We start from the raw sequence: 15942 nt of genomic DNA, 5'->3' as shown, positions 1-15942 counted from the left end.
TGTGTATTTATTGCATATTTAAGACAAGATGCTTGTTTCAAAGAATCCACTGGAAACATTATAATGTCAGCCAGAGAAATTTTAACTCTGTAATCTAACATTTGTTTTATTGTGGGGTGCATAATCTAATGTTATTCCATTAGGCGATACGTTTGAGTTATCAGACAAACATTATGTTTTTTTCCATTCCACTCTGCCTCTGATTGGTTGACAAGTCATAAACATAGCCTCTGATTAGTCTACAGACATCATGGGATTGACAGTGGACAACCGTGGGGGTACTTTGCTTTTTCACAGCAGTAAGAAAAAATCCATATAATCACAGTCCTAGTCACACATAGAACTGTGCCTCTGTCTTAAATCAATGACTGGGGTGGAATTTAGCCTATTATAGTTATTTATAGTTTTTTTTATGCTGTTTGCTAACATAAAATGGGACTACTATTCCAATTTGAAAAATAGTACTTTAAATTTGTCTTTTCTACCTAATTTAGCAAGCACAAATCTCACAGATCCCTTTTATAGCCACTCTTTGCCCTTTGGCATTTCTCAAGCTTTTGTGCTTGACTTTCTTTAGCTCTCTGTGTGAACATGATGAGACAGAGGTCTGCCTACGCGAGATTAGTTTGAAATGAGCAGAAAAAGAGCTGATGAGTTTCTATGAGTAATGACAGCCACCCGTGCCTGATCAGACAAAGAAAACCTACAGAAACTTCACTCATACAGATAATCCAAGGGTGGTAAATGTGACAATACTGGCAACTGATTTATGGGAGTTCAGTGCAGAGACAGTGCAGAATAACACAAAGAAATGTAAGATTTGAAACTTATTTTTCAAACTTCAAGCTTTGTGGTGTAAATTTGAATCTGAGACACTGATTTGATGGATAAAACCAGGATATGAAGGGCTCATACTGGCTGGAGAAGTTCCTCATTTAGATACTGTTGTACGGTTATACTGTATTCCTACATAAAATGACAACACACACACACATATAACCCTCATTCACTGTTTTTCTCATCCCAGCACTCCAGCTCTTCGCAGCAGGGGAGTAATAATGGACACCCACTCCATTAGGAGCCTGTTACCTTTTCACTCATGTCTCTGTCATCTATTTATTCTCCCGGCTTTTTTCCCTCCTACTCTGTTTGTGTGGTTTTCTCTCTATATTCATGTCTGCTGCCCTGGACGAGCCCGTCAGTCTGCAATCAGGTCCTTATCCCACTAAATTGGATAAAAGATTAAGGGAGCTAAGCTTGTTCAGTGTTTGCTATTGCTAGAAATCCCACAATGTTCCAACTAAAAACAGAGATATTTTTCGGTGCAGCACACACATCAAAAAACATGAAACGATATAAAGACTTTGTGCATATGGGATCCAGAGATAAATCCACATTATCAGGGCAAGCAGTGGTTCAACAACTCATTATAAGCTCTGATTCAAAGTCTTACTCCTCGTTCATTCTGATGCACAGCTCTGAGGTTCAGTAGTTATGGGGGATATTGTTAGCCTCAAGCAATGGACTACCTCATTAGTGTCTTTGAGATTATTGTGGTTATTTGTTTTTGTCTTTCTCAAACAGCATGTTGTCTTAATGATAAACGGCACAAAGAGGTTTTCATTAATTTTTCTCCTATATCTTGTATAGTAGTCATGAATGTGGGTCGAGATCATTATGTGGACTTTGGATGTGGAACCAGATTTTTCAACAATCTCGTCGTCATTTTTCACACTGCAAACCATGACCTGTGTTTTCTGCTTTCCTTTATTTCATTTAAATTAATGTGTTTGTAATGAGACATGCTGTTTTGATGAGTTCCCCCATCAATCTGCCCCATCCTGTTTTACATGTTGACAGTAAGGTGAATATTCAAAGAAGTGTAGAAAACCACTGTCTGTGAGGAGCAACGGCAGCCACCGTGGTTGACTAGGCTGACACCCCGACTGATGGTTCACTTCAATACAGTCAAAAGTTTTCCTTTCAGTAGCAACTAGTGACCATTAGGGGAACTGCAGCTAAAGTCACTTCCACATTCAGTATGTTTACATGCACAAAATAAACCAGGTTACTCAGAGAAATCAGGTTATGCAGGAAATTGAACAATGCTTTTAGATGCACTGTAACCCAGTAAATCTGTGTTTACATGCAGCAGAAGCCTTTGTTATGCATATGCACACGTGTAAAAACACAATTAGAAAACATTGCCAAGAAAATACATGGCCAAGAAATTAGCCTTCATAGGAAGAAGAAATTGAAGAAAAGAATCAAATGAGATTACTGTATGAAGTCAACTTTAACCTAGTTTGTTTGTAGTAAGGTTATTTGGGCCCTAATCAATAGCCATCAGCACATTCCAGCCACATTCCACATTTTCAGTCAACTGAGTTGTAACATATCACCGTCTGCCAGCAATGTACTAGAGTAATGACGATACCCTACATTTCTTAAATTAATAAGGACCAACCAACTGCCGCAATAGATGAGTTCATATTCTTTGAACCACAGTAATTAATGAATCTGCATTCATCTTTTGGATCCTTTCATATGCCACTGAAAATTATAGTGGAACTTATTACATTCTTCATAGGACTCATTAGTATCTCTTTTAATGTGTAAATTAACAGCCTCACCTCGTCCCTTTAATTGAAGCCAAAAAAACACGGTATTTAATTGAAGCCAAAAAACACGGTATTTCACAATCTGAAAAGGTGATTGCGGCCTGCCCTCTTGTCAATTTTCCCTCCGAGCCCAAACTAAGACACTTACTCTCCTCTTCTCCAATTTAGTTTTGATGACAATTTGGAGATTGTAAACAAATCAGGAGGAGTAGTGTCACGTCACAAACGAAAGCGATGGGTGGTTGGCTGTTTTCAGACACACAATCTACCTGATTGCCAGAAAGTGGATCAGGACGGACAAAGCAGACCACTTGGGTGCCACTTCAGATGGCATTCGGACAGATGAAAATTAGGCTCTTGAATGGGGAAGGTTAACTGAGTGATGTAAACACACAGGACTCTCATGGCCATGCTTTATAACCACAGCCCACCGCTTGTATTTGAAGTATTAATCCATCAAAGATGCTATTGTAGGTTTGAAGGTTTCTTTAAAGTTGCTATGATCAACATTTTGATGATTTCACAGAGAATTATCCCCAGACTGCAGTTTCCGTAAGCATTACTGAGGTTTTAAGTGCCTTTCAGGTTATTGTTTTGGTTTGAAGGCCTGCAACTTTACTGTTTTGGCTCAGGCTCTCATCAGGCAACAAAAAGCTCTGATAAAAACACTGTACGCTACCTGCCCAGCACCACATGGCAGACAGAGCAAGTTAGCAACTACCTGGTGAACATGGCCAAAGAGCCAGATATTTTCCTCAGGAGTTGGTGGGGACCAAACAGAGAGCTTAAAGGAGAGTGAAAATTGGACGCCCATGCATAAGGTGGCCAGAAACACAGCTAAATAGAAAATATACAACTGTTTGCTAACACGTTCTAAACTTTATAAAGTGATAATATGTCAGTGTTGTCTCTACAGCTTGTTCCACTGCCCCCTAGTGGCCAAGAAATCTGTTACTAGTGGATTCATTCTTATAATCTGTTATAAAGTGGAGGAATATAAATTAAATAGAATGTCAAAAACCATGTCTAAAATCTTTACTTATTCTGTGCAGATCCATATGTGAAGATCCACCTGATGCAAAACGGAAAGAGGCTGAAGAAGAAGAAGACGACAATCAAGAAGAACACCCTCAACCCTTATTACAACGAGTCCTTTAGCTTTGAAGTCCCATTTGAGCAAATCCAGGTACATTCTCATCCATTCACAGAAATAAAAAAATCTCCATTCTCAACTCTCTGAAATGTTTCTGAAAGATAATGTGCTGTACTGTAGGGGAAAATTGCACTGTAAGAACCAGCAAACATTTGCTGCGTATAAACAACTGATAAGTGGAAGCTCATTTACCAAATAATCAGTTTAGAGGCTTTTCATCAGAACAATATAATCAAAGGCACTTCAGTTTAAATCAGGCTTGGTTTTACAATTTGACAAGCCTATTGCTCAGTTGATGTTATTCTCTGCACTTGTCGTTGCCTGTAGCATGTATCTGTGCTATTTGTTGCATATCTTACAATGATTACCGTGCACATCATAATTTAACTGTATACAGCAACAACTACGGTATATCCAAGACAAAGAAGAAGTGAAATAAATTGCTCTTTTTCCAAAACATTATGAAGGAAATGATAAAGAATGCACAGACTGTGCCAGAAAGAAAGGGCAATGAACTACAATATTTCTTCAGGCAAGAAAGTAATTGAGTCAAATTGATTAAGCCTGTCACAGCTCACAAATCACAGGTTTGGGTCCATGAGCCTCATATTTAATTGATTAGTTGATCCCAGTCTACCCCATCCAAATCAAGCCCTTATTTAGAGCTGCTGGTAGCCGTATGTTGGCTACATTTACATTTCTTAACTCGTCGTTAAGTGCCAGGTTGATCGTTCAGTAATTATTAGTGCTGCTGATTGAATCATAAACTTGTCATTGATTAGGTGTATTGAACGCTCTCCTGAAAGCCAGAAGGACATTGTGCGAGTTAAAAACATACTTAATTGACTGTGACCAATCAGTCAACACCGAACAGGCTCCTTAAAGAAGTTTAAACACCCTCGTCATCCCTGACAGCTCTTTAGGCCTCTGTGTGTATTGCACCTCTTGTCCACAATATTGCCTCTGTCTGATGTTGTAGGGAAACATATAGTTTTATTTGAGAATCGATTTCTCCAGCAGATCTTTTTCCCATCCTGTTAACATTTGCAACAGACTGCGTATAGAAAGCTGCAAATTAACCGCTTTTATCTGCAGAGGCGGAGTGCTGAATTTGAGTTAAACTTGACCTTGGGACAATTTGTATAATTAATCTAAAGATTTTAATCGTCTCCGAGATTGTGTGGGAATTGCAAACAGTTCTTTTAATTAGTCTATTTCCTAACACTAAGAGAAGGTTTGTTATTGACTGTGGTAGTTCCACATAATCCTTAGCAGTCAGTGACATGACACCATTTAGATTAATTTGTGTTAATCTATAGGCTCTTACATACTCAGTCTTTCCCCGTAATGGCAAGTATAGACTGTTAAACTTTGACTCTTCAGGATTTGGAGTTGTTCATAGATTACTTAATTATGAAACTTGAAATATATACAAGGATCCAGGCAATATATAGCATATTTAATACACAAAGCCAATTCACAGTGCTTGAATAATGTATGAAATAAAAAATACAGTTCATTAAATATAGTAAAAACGGAAAAATATTCAAATGAATTTAACCACAAGGTGGATGTTGATGATATTTCAAGTTTAAGGTGGATGAATAAACCTTGTTCGTGACATGAGATTGATATCAATCTTCTTGTTTCTCTCTTGGAAATAAAGCTAATAAGCTTATTTTCTAAGTTCTTTGAATGATTGCCCATAATGTGATTATTATTGGTAAATCAATCACAGCAAGGACAATTGAAGCAGCAAAACAATATTGACTGGTCAGTGATAATTACCAAAAGAGCCATCTAATATCAAATCAAAGAAAGCTGTGATTTAATTAGCAATCTAAAGGTGAACTGTCCCTTTAAAAACCAACTAACCTTAACTGGCCATCTGGAAACCTTATTCAGCATTTCATTACATGGCATATTAGGCATGCTCTTTTCTAACAGTGGCTCCGTGCTCATGCAGGTGGCAGTAGCTCAGTCTCAGTGTGCCATTGGATCGAAACTTAATCAGGGCTCTTTGTGCACTAATTCATATACTCTGCCAGAGATTGATGCCCAGGTTACTCCTCTTTGCTGTGTCCCTTTTGAATAAACACATGCCGAAGCTGACTCGAAGACCTATGAGTAATCAAACATTCTGCCGTGTTTGGCTCTGGAAATAACCGAGGCCTGGTCTGGAATGTCAGTTACAGAGCAGCTCATTTCTCTGCATTACTCTGCTATTTAAAGTAATAGCCACTCAACTGTTTCATACAACTTAATGCACAAATGCATACATTTTTGTACTCTACAATAACTGATGCATAATGTGCTTACTGTAGTTTATCAGGGGTTTTAAATATATGGTTCAAACCACTCAGAGTAGATCTTTCTCTGGAAAATTCTTACTTACTTTCTGAACACAGCAACAGTGAGTGCATAGTACAAAAGACAAAAATTCTCAGATTATTGTTTAAATTGTGTTTAAGATCTTAGAGGCTGGTCTCTGTGATCTTTTTAATGCTCTTATGCAGGTCTGCCCATGTCTGCTGGTACAAATCTAATAAAAATCATACCAAACTTAATTTGTAGAGCAAATTTTCTAAACAAAGGCTACTTTTTTACATCATAAAAAGAGAAATAAGAAACGACCACATTAACAGATAGAATATATAATAAAAACAAGACAGGCTATCAAACAGGAAGTTAAAAACAATATAAAATAAAATAATACCAGTCCCACTAGAAGGTCCATTAAATAGCTGTCTACTTACTACACCTTTTTTATTAGCAGATGCCCAGATGTCATGGAATTTCCCATTCTTCATTTTTGCTTGGGATAGTTGAAATTGAGCACATCCTTGACATTGAAAACAGTATTTGACAAGTACTATCTCACCACAGGGTCCATTTAGTAGCTGTTCTGGAGCTTTTGATCATGTCACATGACACAGGACACTGACTTAAACCTACTACAAGAAGTTCTTAACTGGTTATGAAACGGCTAAATTTAATACTGATGCCTCTTTATGACCAACATAAGCAAACGACACCATCCACGAGAAGACTGGCTATTTCTATATAGTTATTCTTAATGCCTAATGCCAGGTCGGTTTCGGAGTACATCCCCTTGTAATCAAAAAAACAAAGCAGTAGAAACACTGCCACGTTTGTCCACAGGGGCCACAAGAATCAGCAAAGAATGAAAGTTCCTTGTTGCTGCTTTAATAAACTAAAACTTTATTGTTTAAACATGTCTGTTTAGAGATGAGAAATTAACTGTCTTTATGCTGACAACACCTTGACTTATCGTTACGTTCTCTCTTCCCTCTCTACAGAAAGTGCAAGTTGTTATAACTGTTCTGGACTATGACAAGATCGGCAAGAACGATGCCATCGGCAAGGTCTTTGTGGGCCTCAACAGCTCGGGGACGGAGCTGCGCCACTGGTCTGACATGCTGGCCAACCCCAGGAGACCCATCGCCCAGTGGCACGTGCTGAAGCCGGAGGAAGAGGTGGACGCTCAGCTCTCCACCAAGAAATAGGCAGGGCCCTTTCAGCACCTGCCTTGTAGTACTCTTTAGCCAGTATGTGTAAATACCTCAGTGATATATGGGTCCATCCATGTAACCCCCTCTCTTTACCCCGCCTCTTCCAGCTGTAACGCTCCTAATATCACAAACAATCCTAATTGTTCAAACATCCCACCTTCTGCTTTTTTTCTATCAGGTTTCCTACTTTTCTCGCTTTCTCTTTATTTTGTTCCTTTCTGATTCAGCTATTTTTGTTTGTCCATCTCTGTGCCCTTAATCGCCCCAACCAAATGCCCCCTTCTTTTAAGCAATATGATCTGTATAGATAGCGCATGACTGAAAGAATTTATTGTACCACAGTTGTATATATAAGTATGCAGACAAAAATGATTTCTAGTTTATGTGTTTGTATGTTGTTACCCGTTTCCTAATCTGTGTATATCTTGATGTTTTTAATAAGATGTTCTATTTTAAATTATGTAAATGCAGATATAGAGGAAAGCCAATATTATATATCCCAGGATTTAAAATTCTACCTTATTACCTTATTGCATTCCAGAAAAAAATGAATTCCAACCTGCAAGACACTAGTGGAAATATATTCACATTGTAAAGGACAATGTCTGGCTATAAGTTCAGCAATGGATCATCACAGAAAAGATGAACAGACGAATATATACACACAAAACCCCAAAATACAAGGCCATTAACTACTATGGTTCTGAGGGAAAAAATGATGCTGCTGGAATTATACAAGCACATGATTTCTTACGACTTTTTGTACTTATTTCTCAATCAGAGGACCTATATGTTAAGCTTGATGCACACTGTTACCAGAAACAATAGTTAATGCAAACCAGTTAGCATTTCATTTCACCATATTTGGCAGTTTCTTCTAAGTGAAATAGGTCCTCGTTTTAAAGGCCATCATTCACTTATACTGGCTTATTTTCTTTTACAAAAATAGAAAATATTGCTCCAAAAAAAAGACTAATTTCTCAACCCTTCAGAAACAGACCCCATGTACAAAAAAGCACCAAGCTGTAGCCATTGTGTCCTTAAGCTCATTTAACAATATTTCATTAACTGTTTACTTTGAACAGCCTTGTCGTTGTTGGAAGTATATCGCATTTAGGCCGGGGTCCGATCTTTGAGAGGGAGTAAAAAAAAAAGTCGTGACTCTGGTTTTAAGAAGACTATTTTTTAGAGCAATTCAACGTCTTGACTATTTTTAGTAAACTGCATGATTTTTTTTACAATCTTTACTAAAGGCTGGGACGGGGGAGATCTACTGACACCAGGGGCTGTCTCTTCTGATACGATCCCCTTGCCTTCAATCAGAGGAGAGGAAAGAAAAATTAAGAGTGATGTTTAAACTTTGGGTCAATGTATATGATTACGTTGACGGAGATGAAGCGAGTTTCTAAACACTGCCATTTTCAGGGAGGTGACTTGTGTAGAGACCCTCTCTTCATGCACACTCCCACTTGCTAGTGGTTGTAGCTTTGGTTTCTTGGGAACAATGTCTTTGGCTGCAATGGTGCCCTGAATCGCAGTCTTTGCTTTGCGTTGCCTTTTCACAGTGACAATAGAGCTAGCCATGTTTTTTAACTTTTATGTGGCTGCTGTTTTGCACTGGATGTCTTTGAACTAGCTTGTTGACTTCTTTAAAAAGATATTTCTGGACAATTGTTGGCTGGTTTTATTTCAGGACACCTGCAGGGGGAGCCAGAAATCTGCCTGCTCAATCGGCTTAATTAAAAAAAAAGAAAGCAATGATGACAAATCACGTTTTAGCCAACTGCAGTTACATCAGTTTTGTTTTCATGTTGGCACAGGACTACACCAAGAGAACGCGAAATAACCGTAAAGTTAATGGTCTGCGTAGGCTATTAGTCCATCATGTCCTTTACTACGGGTCCAATTAGAAAAGGAATAAGTTTTAATCCATGAAAACCATGAAGTCTCTTATCTTGGAGGAACCTCTTGCATATACTCGATGCTAGCTTCAGGAGGACTTTCTAAATGTTTTCAATGTTATTGTGTAGTTGATAGCACTATTATGAAAAAGCTACTTGTCATTCCATATGAGTCTCTGAGGACTGCTTTGTGTATCACTGTGACTGCCGTGTGTGCTTAGAGATGTAGACTTATCAGTAGGTAGCAAAACCAGTTTGTTCTGTAGTGATGTCGTAGCATTTAATGCCATTTTCCCTTCTACACGCAGAGAAAGAGAGAGCGCGTGGCGTCGCCCGACTGCACGCAGCCAAAAAAAGGTGGAAAGGTGTTTTTATTCGAGTGCGAGCGGGTCGTTGCTTCACACAGCATTTTGTTGAGCACTGTGCAATACTTGTATGTTCATCCCATAGTGTTAACGTGGGTGGCGTTGCCCGAGAAAAAAAGATTCTAACTCTAGAGGATGATACCAGTCCAGAGAGATGTTTCTCCTTTCCAGTGATTAGGACACAGCACACGTAGATTCAGCTTATAGGTTGGAGCTTGACACCTCTATTTAGGGTTCCCTCCCTTTTCGAAGGTTTGTTTTCTCTTCTTGCACACAGTTCCAGCATCAGAAGTTTCAGGGAGTATTAGTTAAATACCAAACCAGATTCTACATTTAAATATCCCCTTAAAATGCCATGTATATATTTACATAATCGTGTCAAAAATGTAAATCTAGAATGAACATAAAGTGACATGAAAATGATTATTCAGCCGCAAATATCATTTTATTTATCTATCATCCATATACTGTATCACATTATCATTGTGTCATTTTCATTATGGATTTTTTTATTTGTTAACTGCTCTGTTCATTCAAAAACCCCCTTTTATATTTGAGATGAAAACTCTGAATGTACAGTATGGACTGTGTTGGTGTAGATTACTTTAACCGTGAGATTAGATGTACTTTGCACTTTTTGTTGTAAAAAAAAAGAATTTTGTTTATATTTTTTCAACTATTATGAATTTATTTTAAAACCCTCTGGGGTGAAATCTGCCCCGTCTGATAGCATTCCAAAATCACTGAATATACTTAAATACAGCAACATTCCCAATTCCCTCTTCCACCGAGGGATTCTTTTATTTGACATGTTTCACATATGTAGATTCATGAATTTCAGTACAGCTTCAGATTTAAATAAAAAAATGGATTAAAGAACAAGGTAAAGGCTCTGTAAAAGTGGCCTGAGCAATTCAATATTTATACAAAAAGGTTGTACTAACGGAATAATCCGATCAAAGCTAAAAGAAAATCAAACAGAATTATGGAATTAAGGAATAACACAAACATGTAGAAACGTATCAGGGAATTCAGTAATGGGAAGCATTGCAGAACCCATTGGATTGCGAGATGTGTGTAAACACCACAAAGCAAAAGCCATTACCTGCACCGCAACGCAATGCTCCTCTTATTGCGATTTCCTACCAAATATGCATGCATAACCAAACCCTAAATTCTCCTCTTGTAAAAAAAAAAAATACACCTTATCAAGCTCTCTGTGTGACCAGGAACTCAAGATTCTCTCCAGTGACACTGACAAAAAGCCACACTGACCTTTCAAAAACAAAGCTGTGTAAAGTATTAGAATCTGATGCTGTAGAAAGATCCTAGTTGCCTTTGTGTATATCAACTGCCTGCTTGAGTATTTTGTGTGTGGAAATTTTCTCTGTAATCTTGTAGAACTGTTTGGGGTGTTTTTTCCTGCCATATTGCTCGCGGTGACGGCGAGCCGCTGACAGTTATATTTGCTGTGTATACCTTCATTTTTGACGAGGTGTTTTACAGTTTTGTTTCACTTTGTGTAGTGATTCACTCTGTGGAGTTTTCTGACTGTTGTTATATAACTTCATATACACAAATGATCAATAAAAATGTTTTATTTCCTGTTGATACAGAAGCTTATCCTTGTCATATTTTCTTGTGTGATTAAAAGAGCACTGTCACGAAAGCATTCATTTAAGCAGCAGAAGATGCTGTCACTGCCTCTAATAGTAGCTTTGAAAAACAAAAACAACCTTTATTACTATTACTACAGTGTTTGTACAGTCCTGATAGACAGAACTGAAGAATGACTCACTGCTCCTGCACTAAACTCCTGTCACATCAAAAAGTGTCTACATGCATCGCTTGCATGACAAATTAGAATTTTAATGTTGACATTTGCTTTAAATTGTCTTTGAATCATCCAAAGCAGCCTGTTAAAAAGGTCACTACTGCCATCTAAAGGACGCAAAGGAGCATAACATAGTGTATGAGCAATGCAAAAAACATCAGATCATGTTTTCCATTTTGCTTTGGGCACAGATCAATTTCTATTAGTGAACATTCACTGATGTACTTGAGCCAGAAAACGGGGACAAGAGTTTGTCCTCCCACCAAATGCATGATGTCACGTCAATGTTAAGCTCAGCTGAGAGTGAATTTGATGATGAGAGCACCCTGTGGTTGTAGATTTATAGATTCCGGGCTGCTGCTATGAAATGAAGCTCATTTGGGGTTTTAAATGTCAAACATGTAATCAGTAAAGAACATCCTATGAATATTTAGTGGTATTTGTACAGACTGAAGCTTGACCCTCTCAACATCCATCTTATTTTAATTTACCCTTTAAGTGACTTGAAAATCATCTTATTCCATATCCTCACAATTCTCACACATATATTCTTTATCAGCTTGTTCCAGCTCTTCATTAAATATATTTAATGTTTGGTTTACACGTAATTAAATATTCAAACTCAAAACTCTGTGGTTTTACAGCTCAACCAAATGGAAATATTCTAGATGTCTTTTACATCATTTTATGCACATTTACCCCAAATTTTGCCTGACAAATTTTATAATAAAGTTCTGTTAATTTTGACAAAATGTGGCTGCACAGTATGAGTTTAAACAAATTGTACTGTCAGCAGGACAGTGGAAGTGAGGGGGATAAAGTAAGAGAGTGTAAAATATGGTTCGAATAGGCTGTCAAAGTTGTGTAGCCTTTGAAAATCAGATATTTTATGTTTTTGGACTGATTACAATGTATTTTGTGCTTGTGACAGCCACAACAGGAAGTGCATGAACAGATGCATAGGACAGATAAGTAACCGTCAAAAGTACATACAATCTGAGGCATAAAAAACAAGAACAAAAACAAATAGTTATATAATATTTGCACAATATATAAATATAAACTACATTTTGTGAGTGCTCCATTGGTGTGATATTTAATGACTTAATGCAGTCCATTACAGCTGTTACTGTGGTCTACATTAAAATAATAAAAGCTGCATGATCAAATAAGGCTCCATTCTGGCTGAGGAGCGAAGGAGTAACCAAAGCCACATAGTGTCATTCTTATTTGGTGCTTATGGATAATACTGATAATAATAATGTTTCGCCTCTTAGAAATCACCGCGCACTTGTTTCTGTGCCAGCTGTTAATTGTGGTCTTTTATTTTGAGAAGTCTTATATTTATTCTGAAAATCCCGGCCCGTCGTGAGGAAGTGACGTCTGAGCCTCAGCTTTGTCAAGATAGCTAGCGTTAGCCGTCATTATACCGGAAGTTGTCCACTGCCGTTGCTATTTTGTTGAAAAAATATAAAGACTGTATTATATCAGGTTTAATTAATTTAAAAAAACCCGTATCTTACTTACCATTGGCTATAATAATTTGCATAACTAACTTGCTGGGTGTTATTTAAAAAAAAAAAAAAGACATTATTTTTTAAAACACGAACCGGATGTGGTATTTTTTTTAAACCTAACTAACTTGACCTGCCGTACATGACAGCTCCTCGTACTACGGTCACAGTTGCAGTAAATTCGTGCGGCGCTGCTTTCTGCGTGTACAAACGACCCCGCAGTCGCTTAAACTAACCGAAAATGCTGTCCTACATCATTGGTGTAAGTATACCTCAATGCAAAGTAGCCAGAAGTATTATATTTTAATTAATTTGCTCTAGCTAAGGGCTAACGTCGGCTAACATTTAGTTTTCTCAACCCAAGTTCAGATGGGAGCTCCGTCAGGCCTGCCCACAGGAATTCCTATGACTCATTTCTCCTGTTATGGATAAAACAAAATGACTAAAGTTAGACAACGCCCCACGGAGGTCTCCAGCAGTCGGTGGGGCTAATGCTAAGCTGCTGGTCTGAGTCATTCTCTCGCTTTTTCCCCCTTTTTCTTTGCAGCTGATCCGAGGCGGCTTTGATGGCATCATCAACCTCATCTTCAGACTTTTCTTCTCAAAGAGGAGAGCAGCCATCACCTTAGAGGACCCGAACATTAAGTATGCACTGCGGCTGCTGGACAAACAGGTAACCAGTCTGAAAATCCCCTTACGCTGCACATAATCTGCTGTTTCTCTGTTTTACAAACGCATCAGATGCGTTCAAGCACCTGCGTCGATCTGTGTTTTGCTTTTTCAATGCAACTTTTATTTCTGACCAAGTGTTCTGTGTTCTGCACGTACAGATTGTGAGTCATGACACAAGGAAGTTTCGCTTTGCCCTGCCTTCCCCTGAACACGTCCTCGGTCTCCCTATTGGTTAGTATGTGCTCCTAATCAATCAAAATAAGTATTGATACATTTGGAAACCAGTCACAGTCTTTATGAGAATGCCTGCCTTCTATTAAAAGCATTAACATGTACACAAGTACTAGAAAAAGAGACAAGACATACTGTAGTGCCAAGGAATTTAATTACAGCATTACACAAATGAATATAAGGTAGTAACGTTAGGATGATGCAGATACTTCCTCTGTTCAATTCATATTTAAATCAAATGCAAAGATATACATACATTCTGGTAATTTGATGCATATACATTTTTATTTTGCAGCCCTAATATTACCTACTTAGTTCAGCTGTCTTATTTGTATTATCTATTAATCTATTATGTGTTTATATTTTCTCAATTTACCGTTTAGTCTTTGAAATGTCAAAAAAAAATTGTATACAAATGCCCATTGCAATTCGCAGAGCCTGAGTTGACGTCTTCAAATTGCTTGTTTTACCTGACCATCAGTCTAAAATCCAAAGATAATTCAAACCACTGTCATTTATGATACAAGGAAACAGTGAGTCCTCACATTTGAGAAGCTCACACCAGAGACCATTCAGCATTTTTGTTTTTAAAAAAATGACAGAAACTATTAGTCACTTATCAAAATAGTAGCATCCAGCATATTTTACATGGCGCTCTGTGTTTTCCTTCCCAGGGCAGCACATCTATCTGTCTGCCAAAGTCGACGGGAAGCTGGTCGTGCGTCCGTACACGCCGGTGTCCAGCGACGATGACAAAGGCTTTGTGGACTTGGTGGTGAAGGTAAAGCCTGAAGGGAAAAGTAGTTTCTGCATATATGTATGGGTGCCATTTTATTTATTCTGAACCCATTTTCTCCTGCTGTCCCAGATTTACTTTAAAGATGTTAACCCTAAATTCCCTGAGGGCGGGAAGATGAGTCAGTACATGGAGAGCCTCAAGATCAACGACACTATCGACTTCAGAGGACCCAGTGGTCTGCTCGTGTACAAGGGCAAAGGTGAGCGCCGTGACCTGATGTCTCGCTGTGTTAAGTGGAAAGATGTTTGCAGTTATGATTCAAATTGAGCTTCAGTGGCCTCGTCTGATGCTGTAACTTTCCCTCCGCAGGTGTTTTTGCCATTCAAGAAGATAAAAAGACCGCAGCTGTGACCAAGACCGCCAAACATGTGGGCATGATTGCTGGAGGGACAGGTAAGGGAAACTTCTAGAAAATCTATAAAAGCAGGAAATTACTTTCTCAGTTAAGTGAGGATTCGTTTTGTCTCCAACACTGTAAAAATGTCCATCATCAAGTTGCCTGATTTTATGATATAATGTGTTTTAATGTAGAGCTGCAACCCACGATTCCTTTCATTATCGATTAATCTGCTGACTAATCGTTTAGTCAATAAAATGTCAGAAAATAGTGAAAAGTTGAAAGAGTCCAAGTTCACGTCTTCAGATGTTTTGTTTGACCAACCGTCAACAACAACAAAATATTAATTTTACAGTCATATTTAACAGAGAAAAGCAGGAAAGCTTCATATTCTAGAGGCTCAAACCAGTTCATTTAAATGATGAATCTATAATCAAATTGTTTACAGATTATTTGTCTGGAGATGAATCGGCTAATTGATGCAGCTCCAAACATCTTGTCTATAAAATGCTTCTTCACGGTCTTATTGGCCTGCTTTTTGCTTTTTGCGGAGAGTTTGTTCCAAGATCTCTTTTGGGCATTTTCACCTTTATTGGATAGTTGATAGTTGAGGCAGATGGGAAACAATTGCCCAAAGAGAGGTGTGACATGCAGCAAATGGTCCTCTGGGAGGCTACTGGGATGTTCCATGTTTTGTCTTAATCAATAAGGAAGTACCCTAGCTAGAAATACTGACTCCAATACATTTTTGTAAAAAAAATTGGTCTCAATTGCTAAAAGTCAGTATATACAAGGAAGGAAAATAACTGGACGTGGGGAGTGAAGGCTGGCCCATGTGGTCCAATTCAACAGACAAGCTACTGTAGCTCAAATTGCTGAAAACGTTAATGCTGGTTTTGATAGAAAGGTGTCATGACACACAGTGTACAGGGCCGCTGTGGTGCAGAGGTTGTCCCCTTATCAGAAGGTTGTTGGTTCGATC

The 15942-nt window shown here is 38.2% G+C and overlaps 2 protein-coding genes across 2 annotated transcripts in view; both read left to right on the top strand.

Annotated features, from left to right (window-relative positions):
- The window catches only part of syt1a (synaptotagmin Ia), an 82517-nt gene extending 71343 nt beyond the window's left edge, over positions 1-11174 (top strand). Inside the window, exons 8-9 of the mRNA XM_035681306.1 lie at positions 3674-3807; positions 7095-11174. Coding sequence (XP_035537199.1) covers positions 3674-3807; positions 7095-7301 — 341 coding nt within the window. The 3' untranslated portion in view covers positions 7302-11174. The remainder of the gene's footprint in view (positions 1-3673; positions 3808-7094) is intronic.
- Positions 11175-13023: 1849 nt separating this feature from the next.
- Positions 13024-15942, top strand: part of LOC118336863 (NADH-cytochrome b5 reductase 3) — a 6853-nt gene continuing 3934 nt past the window's right edge. The window contains exons 1-6 of the mRNA XM_035673625.1: positions 13024-13183; positions 13469-13594; positions 13752-13824; positions 14499-14605; positions 14693-14822; positions 14933-15016. Coding sequence (XP_035529518.1) covers positions 13163-13183; positions 13469-13594; positions 13752-13824; positions 14499-14605; positions 14693-14822; positions 14933-15016 — 541 coding nt within the window. The 5' untranslated portion in view covers positions 13024-13162. The remainder of the gene's footprint in view (positions 13184-13468; positions 13595-13751; positions 13825-14498; positions 14606-14692; positions 14823-14932; positions 15017-15942) is intronic.

This window comes from Morone saxatilis, unplaced genomic scaffold, assembly GCF_004916995.1.
Source record: "Morone saxatilis isolate NCDOM2014 unplaced genomic scaffold, NCSU_SB_2.0 Contig10, whole genome shotgun sequence".
Taxonomy (NCBI): Eukaryota; Metazoa; Chordata; class Actinopteri; family Moronidae; genus Morone; species Morone saxatilis.
This window is presented reverse-complemented; position numbering and strand designations above follow the sequence as displayed.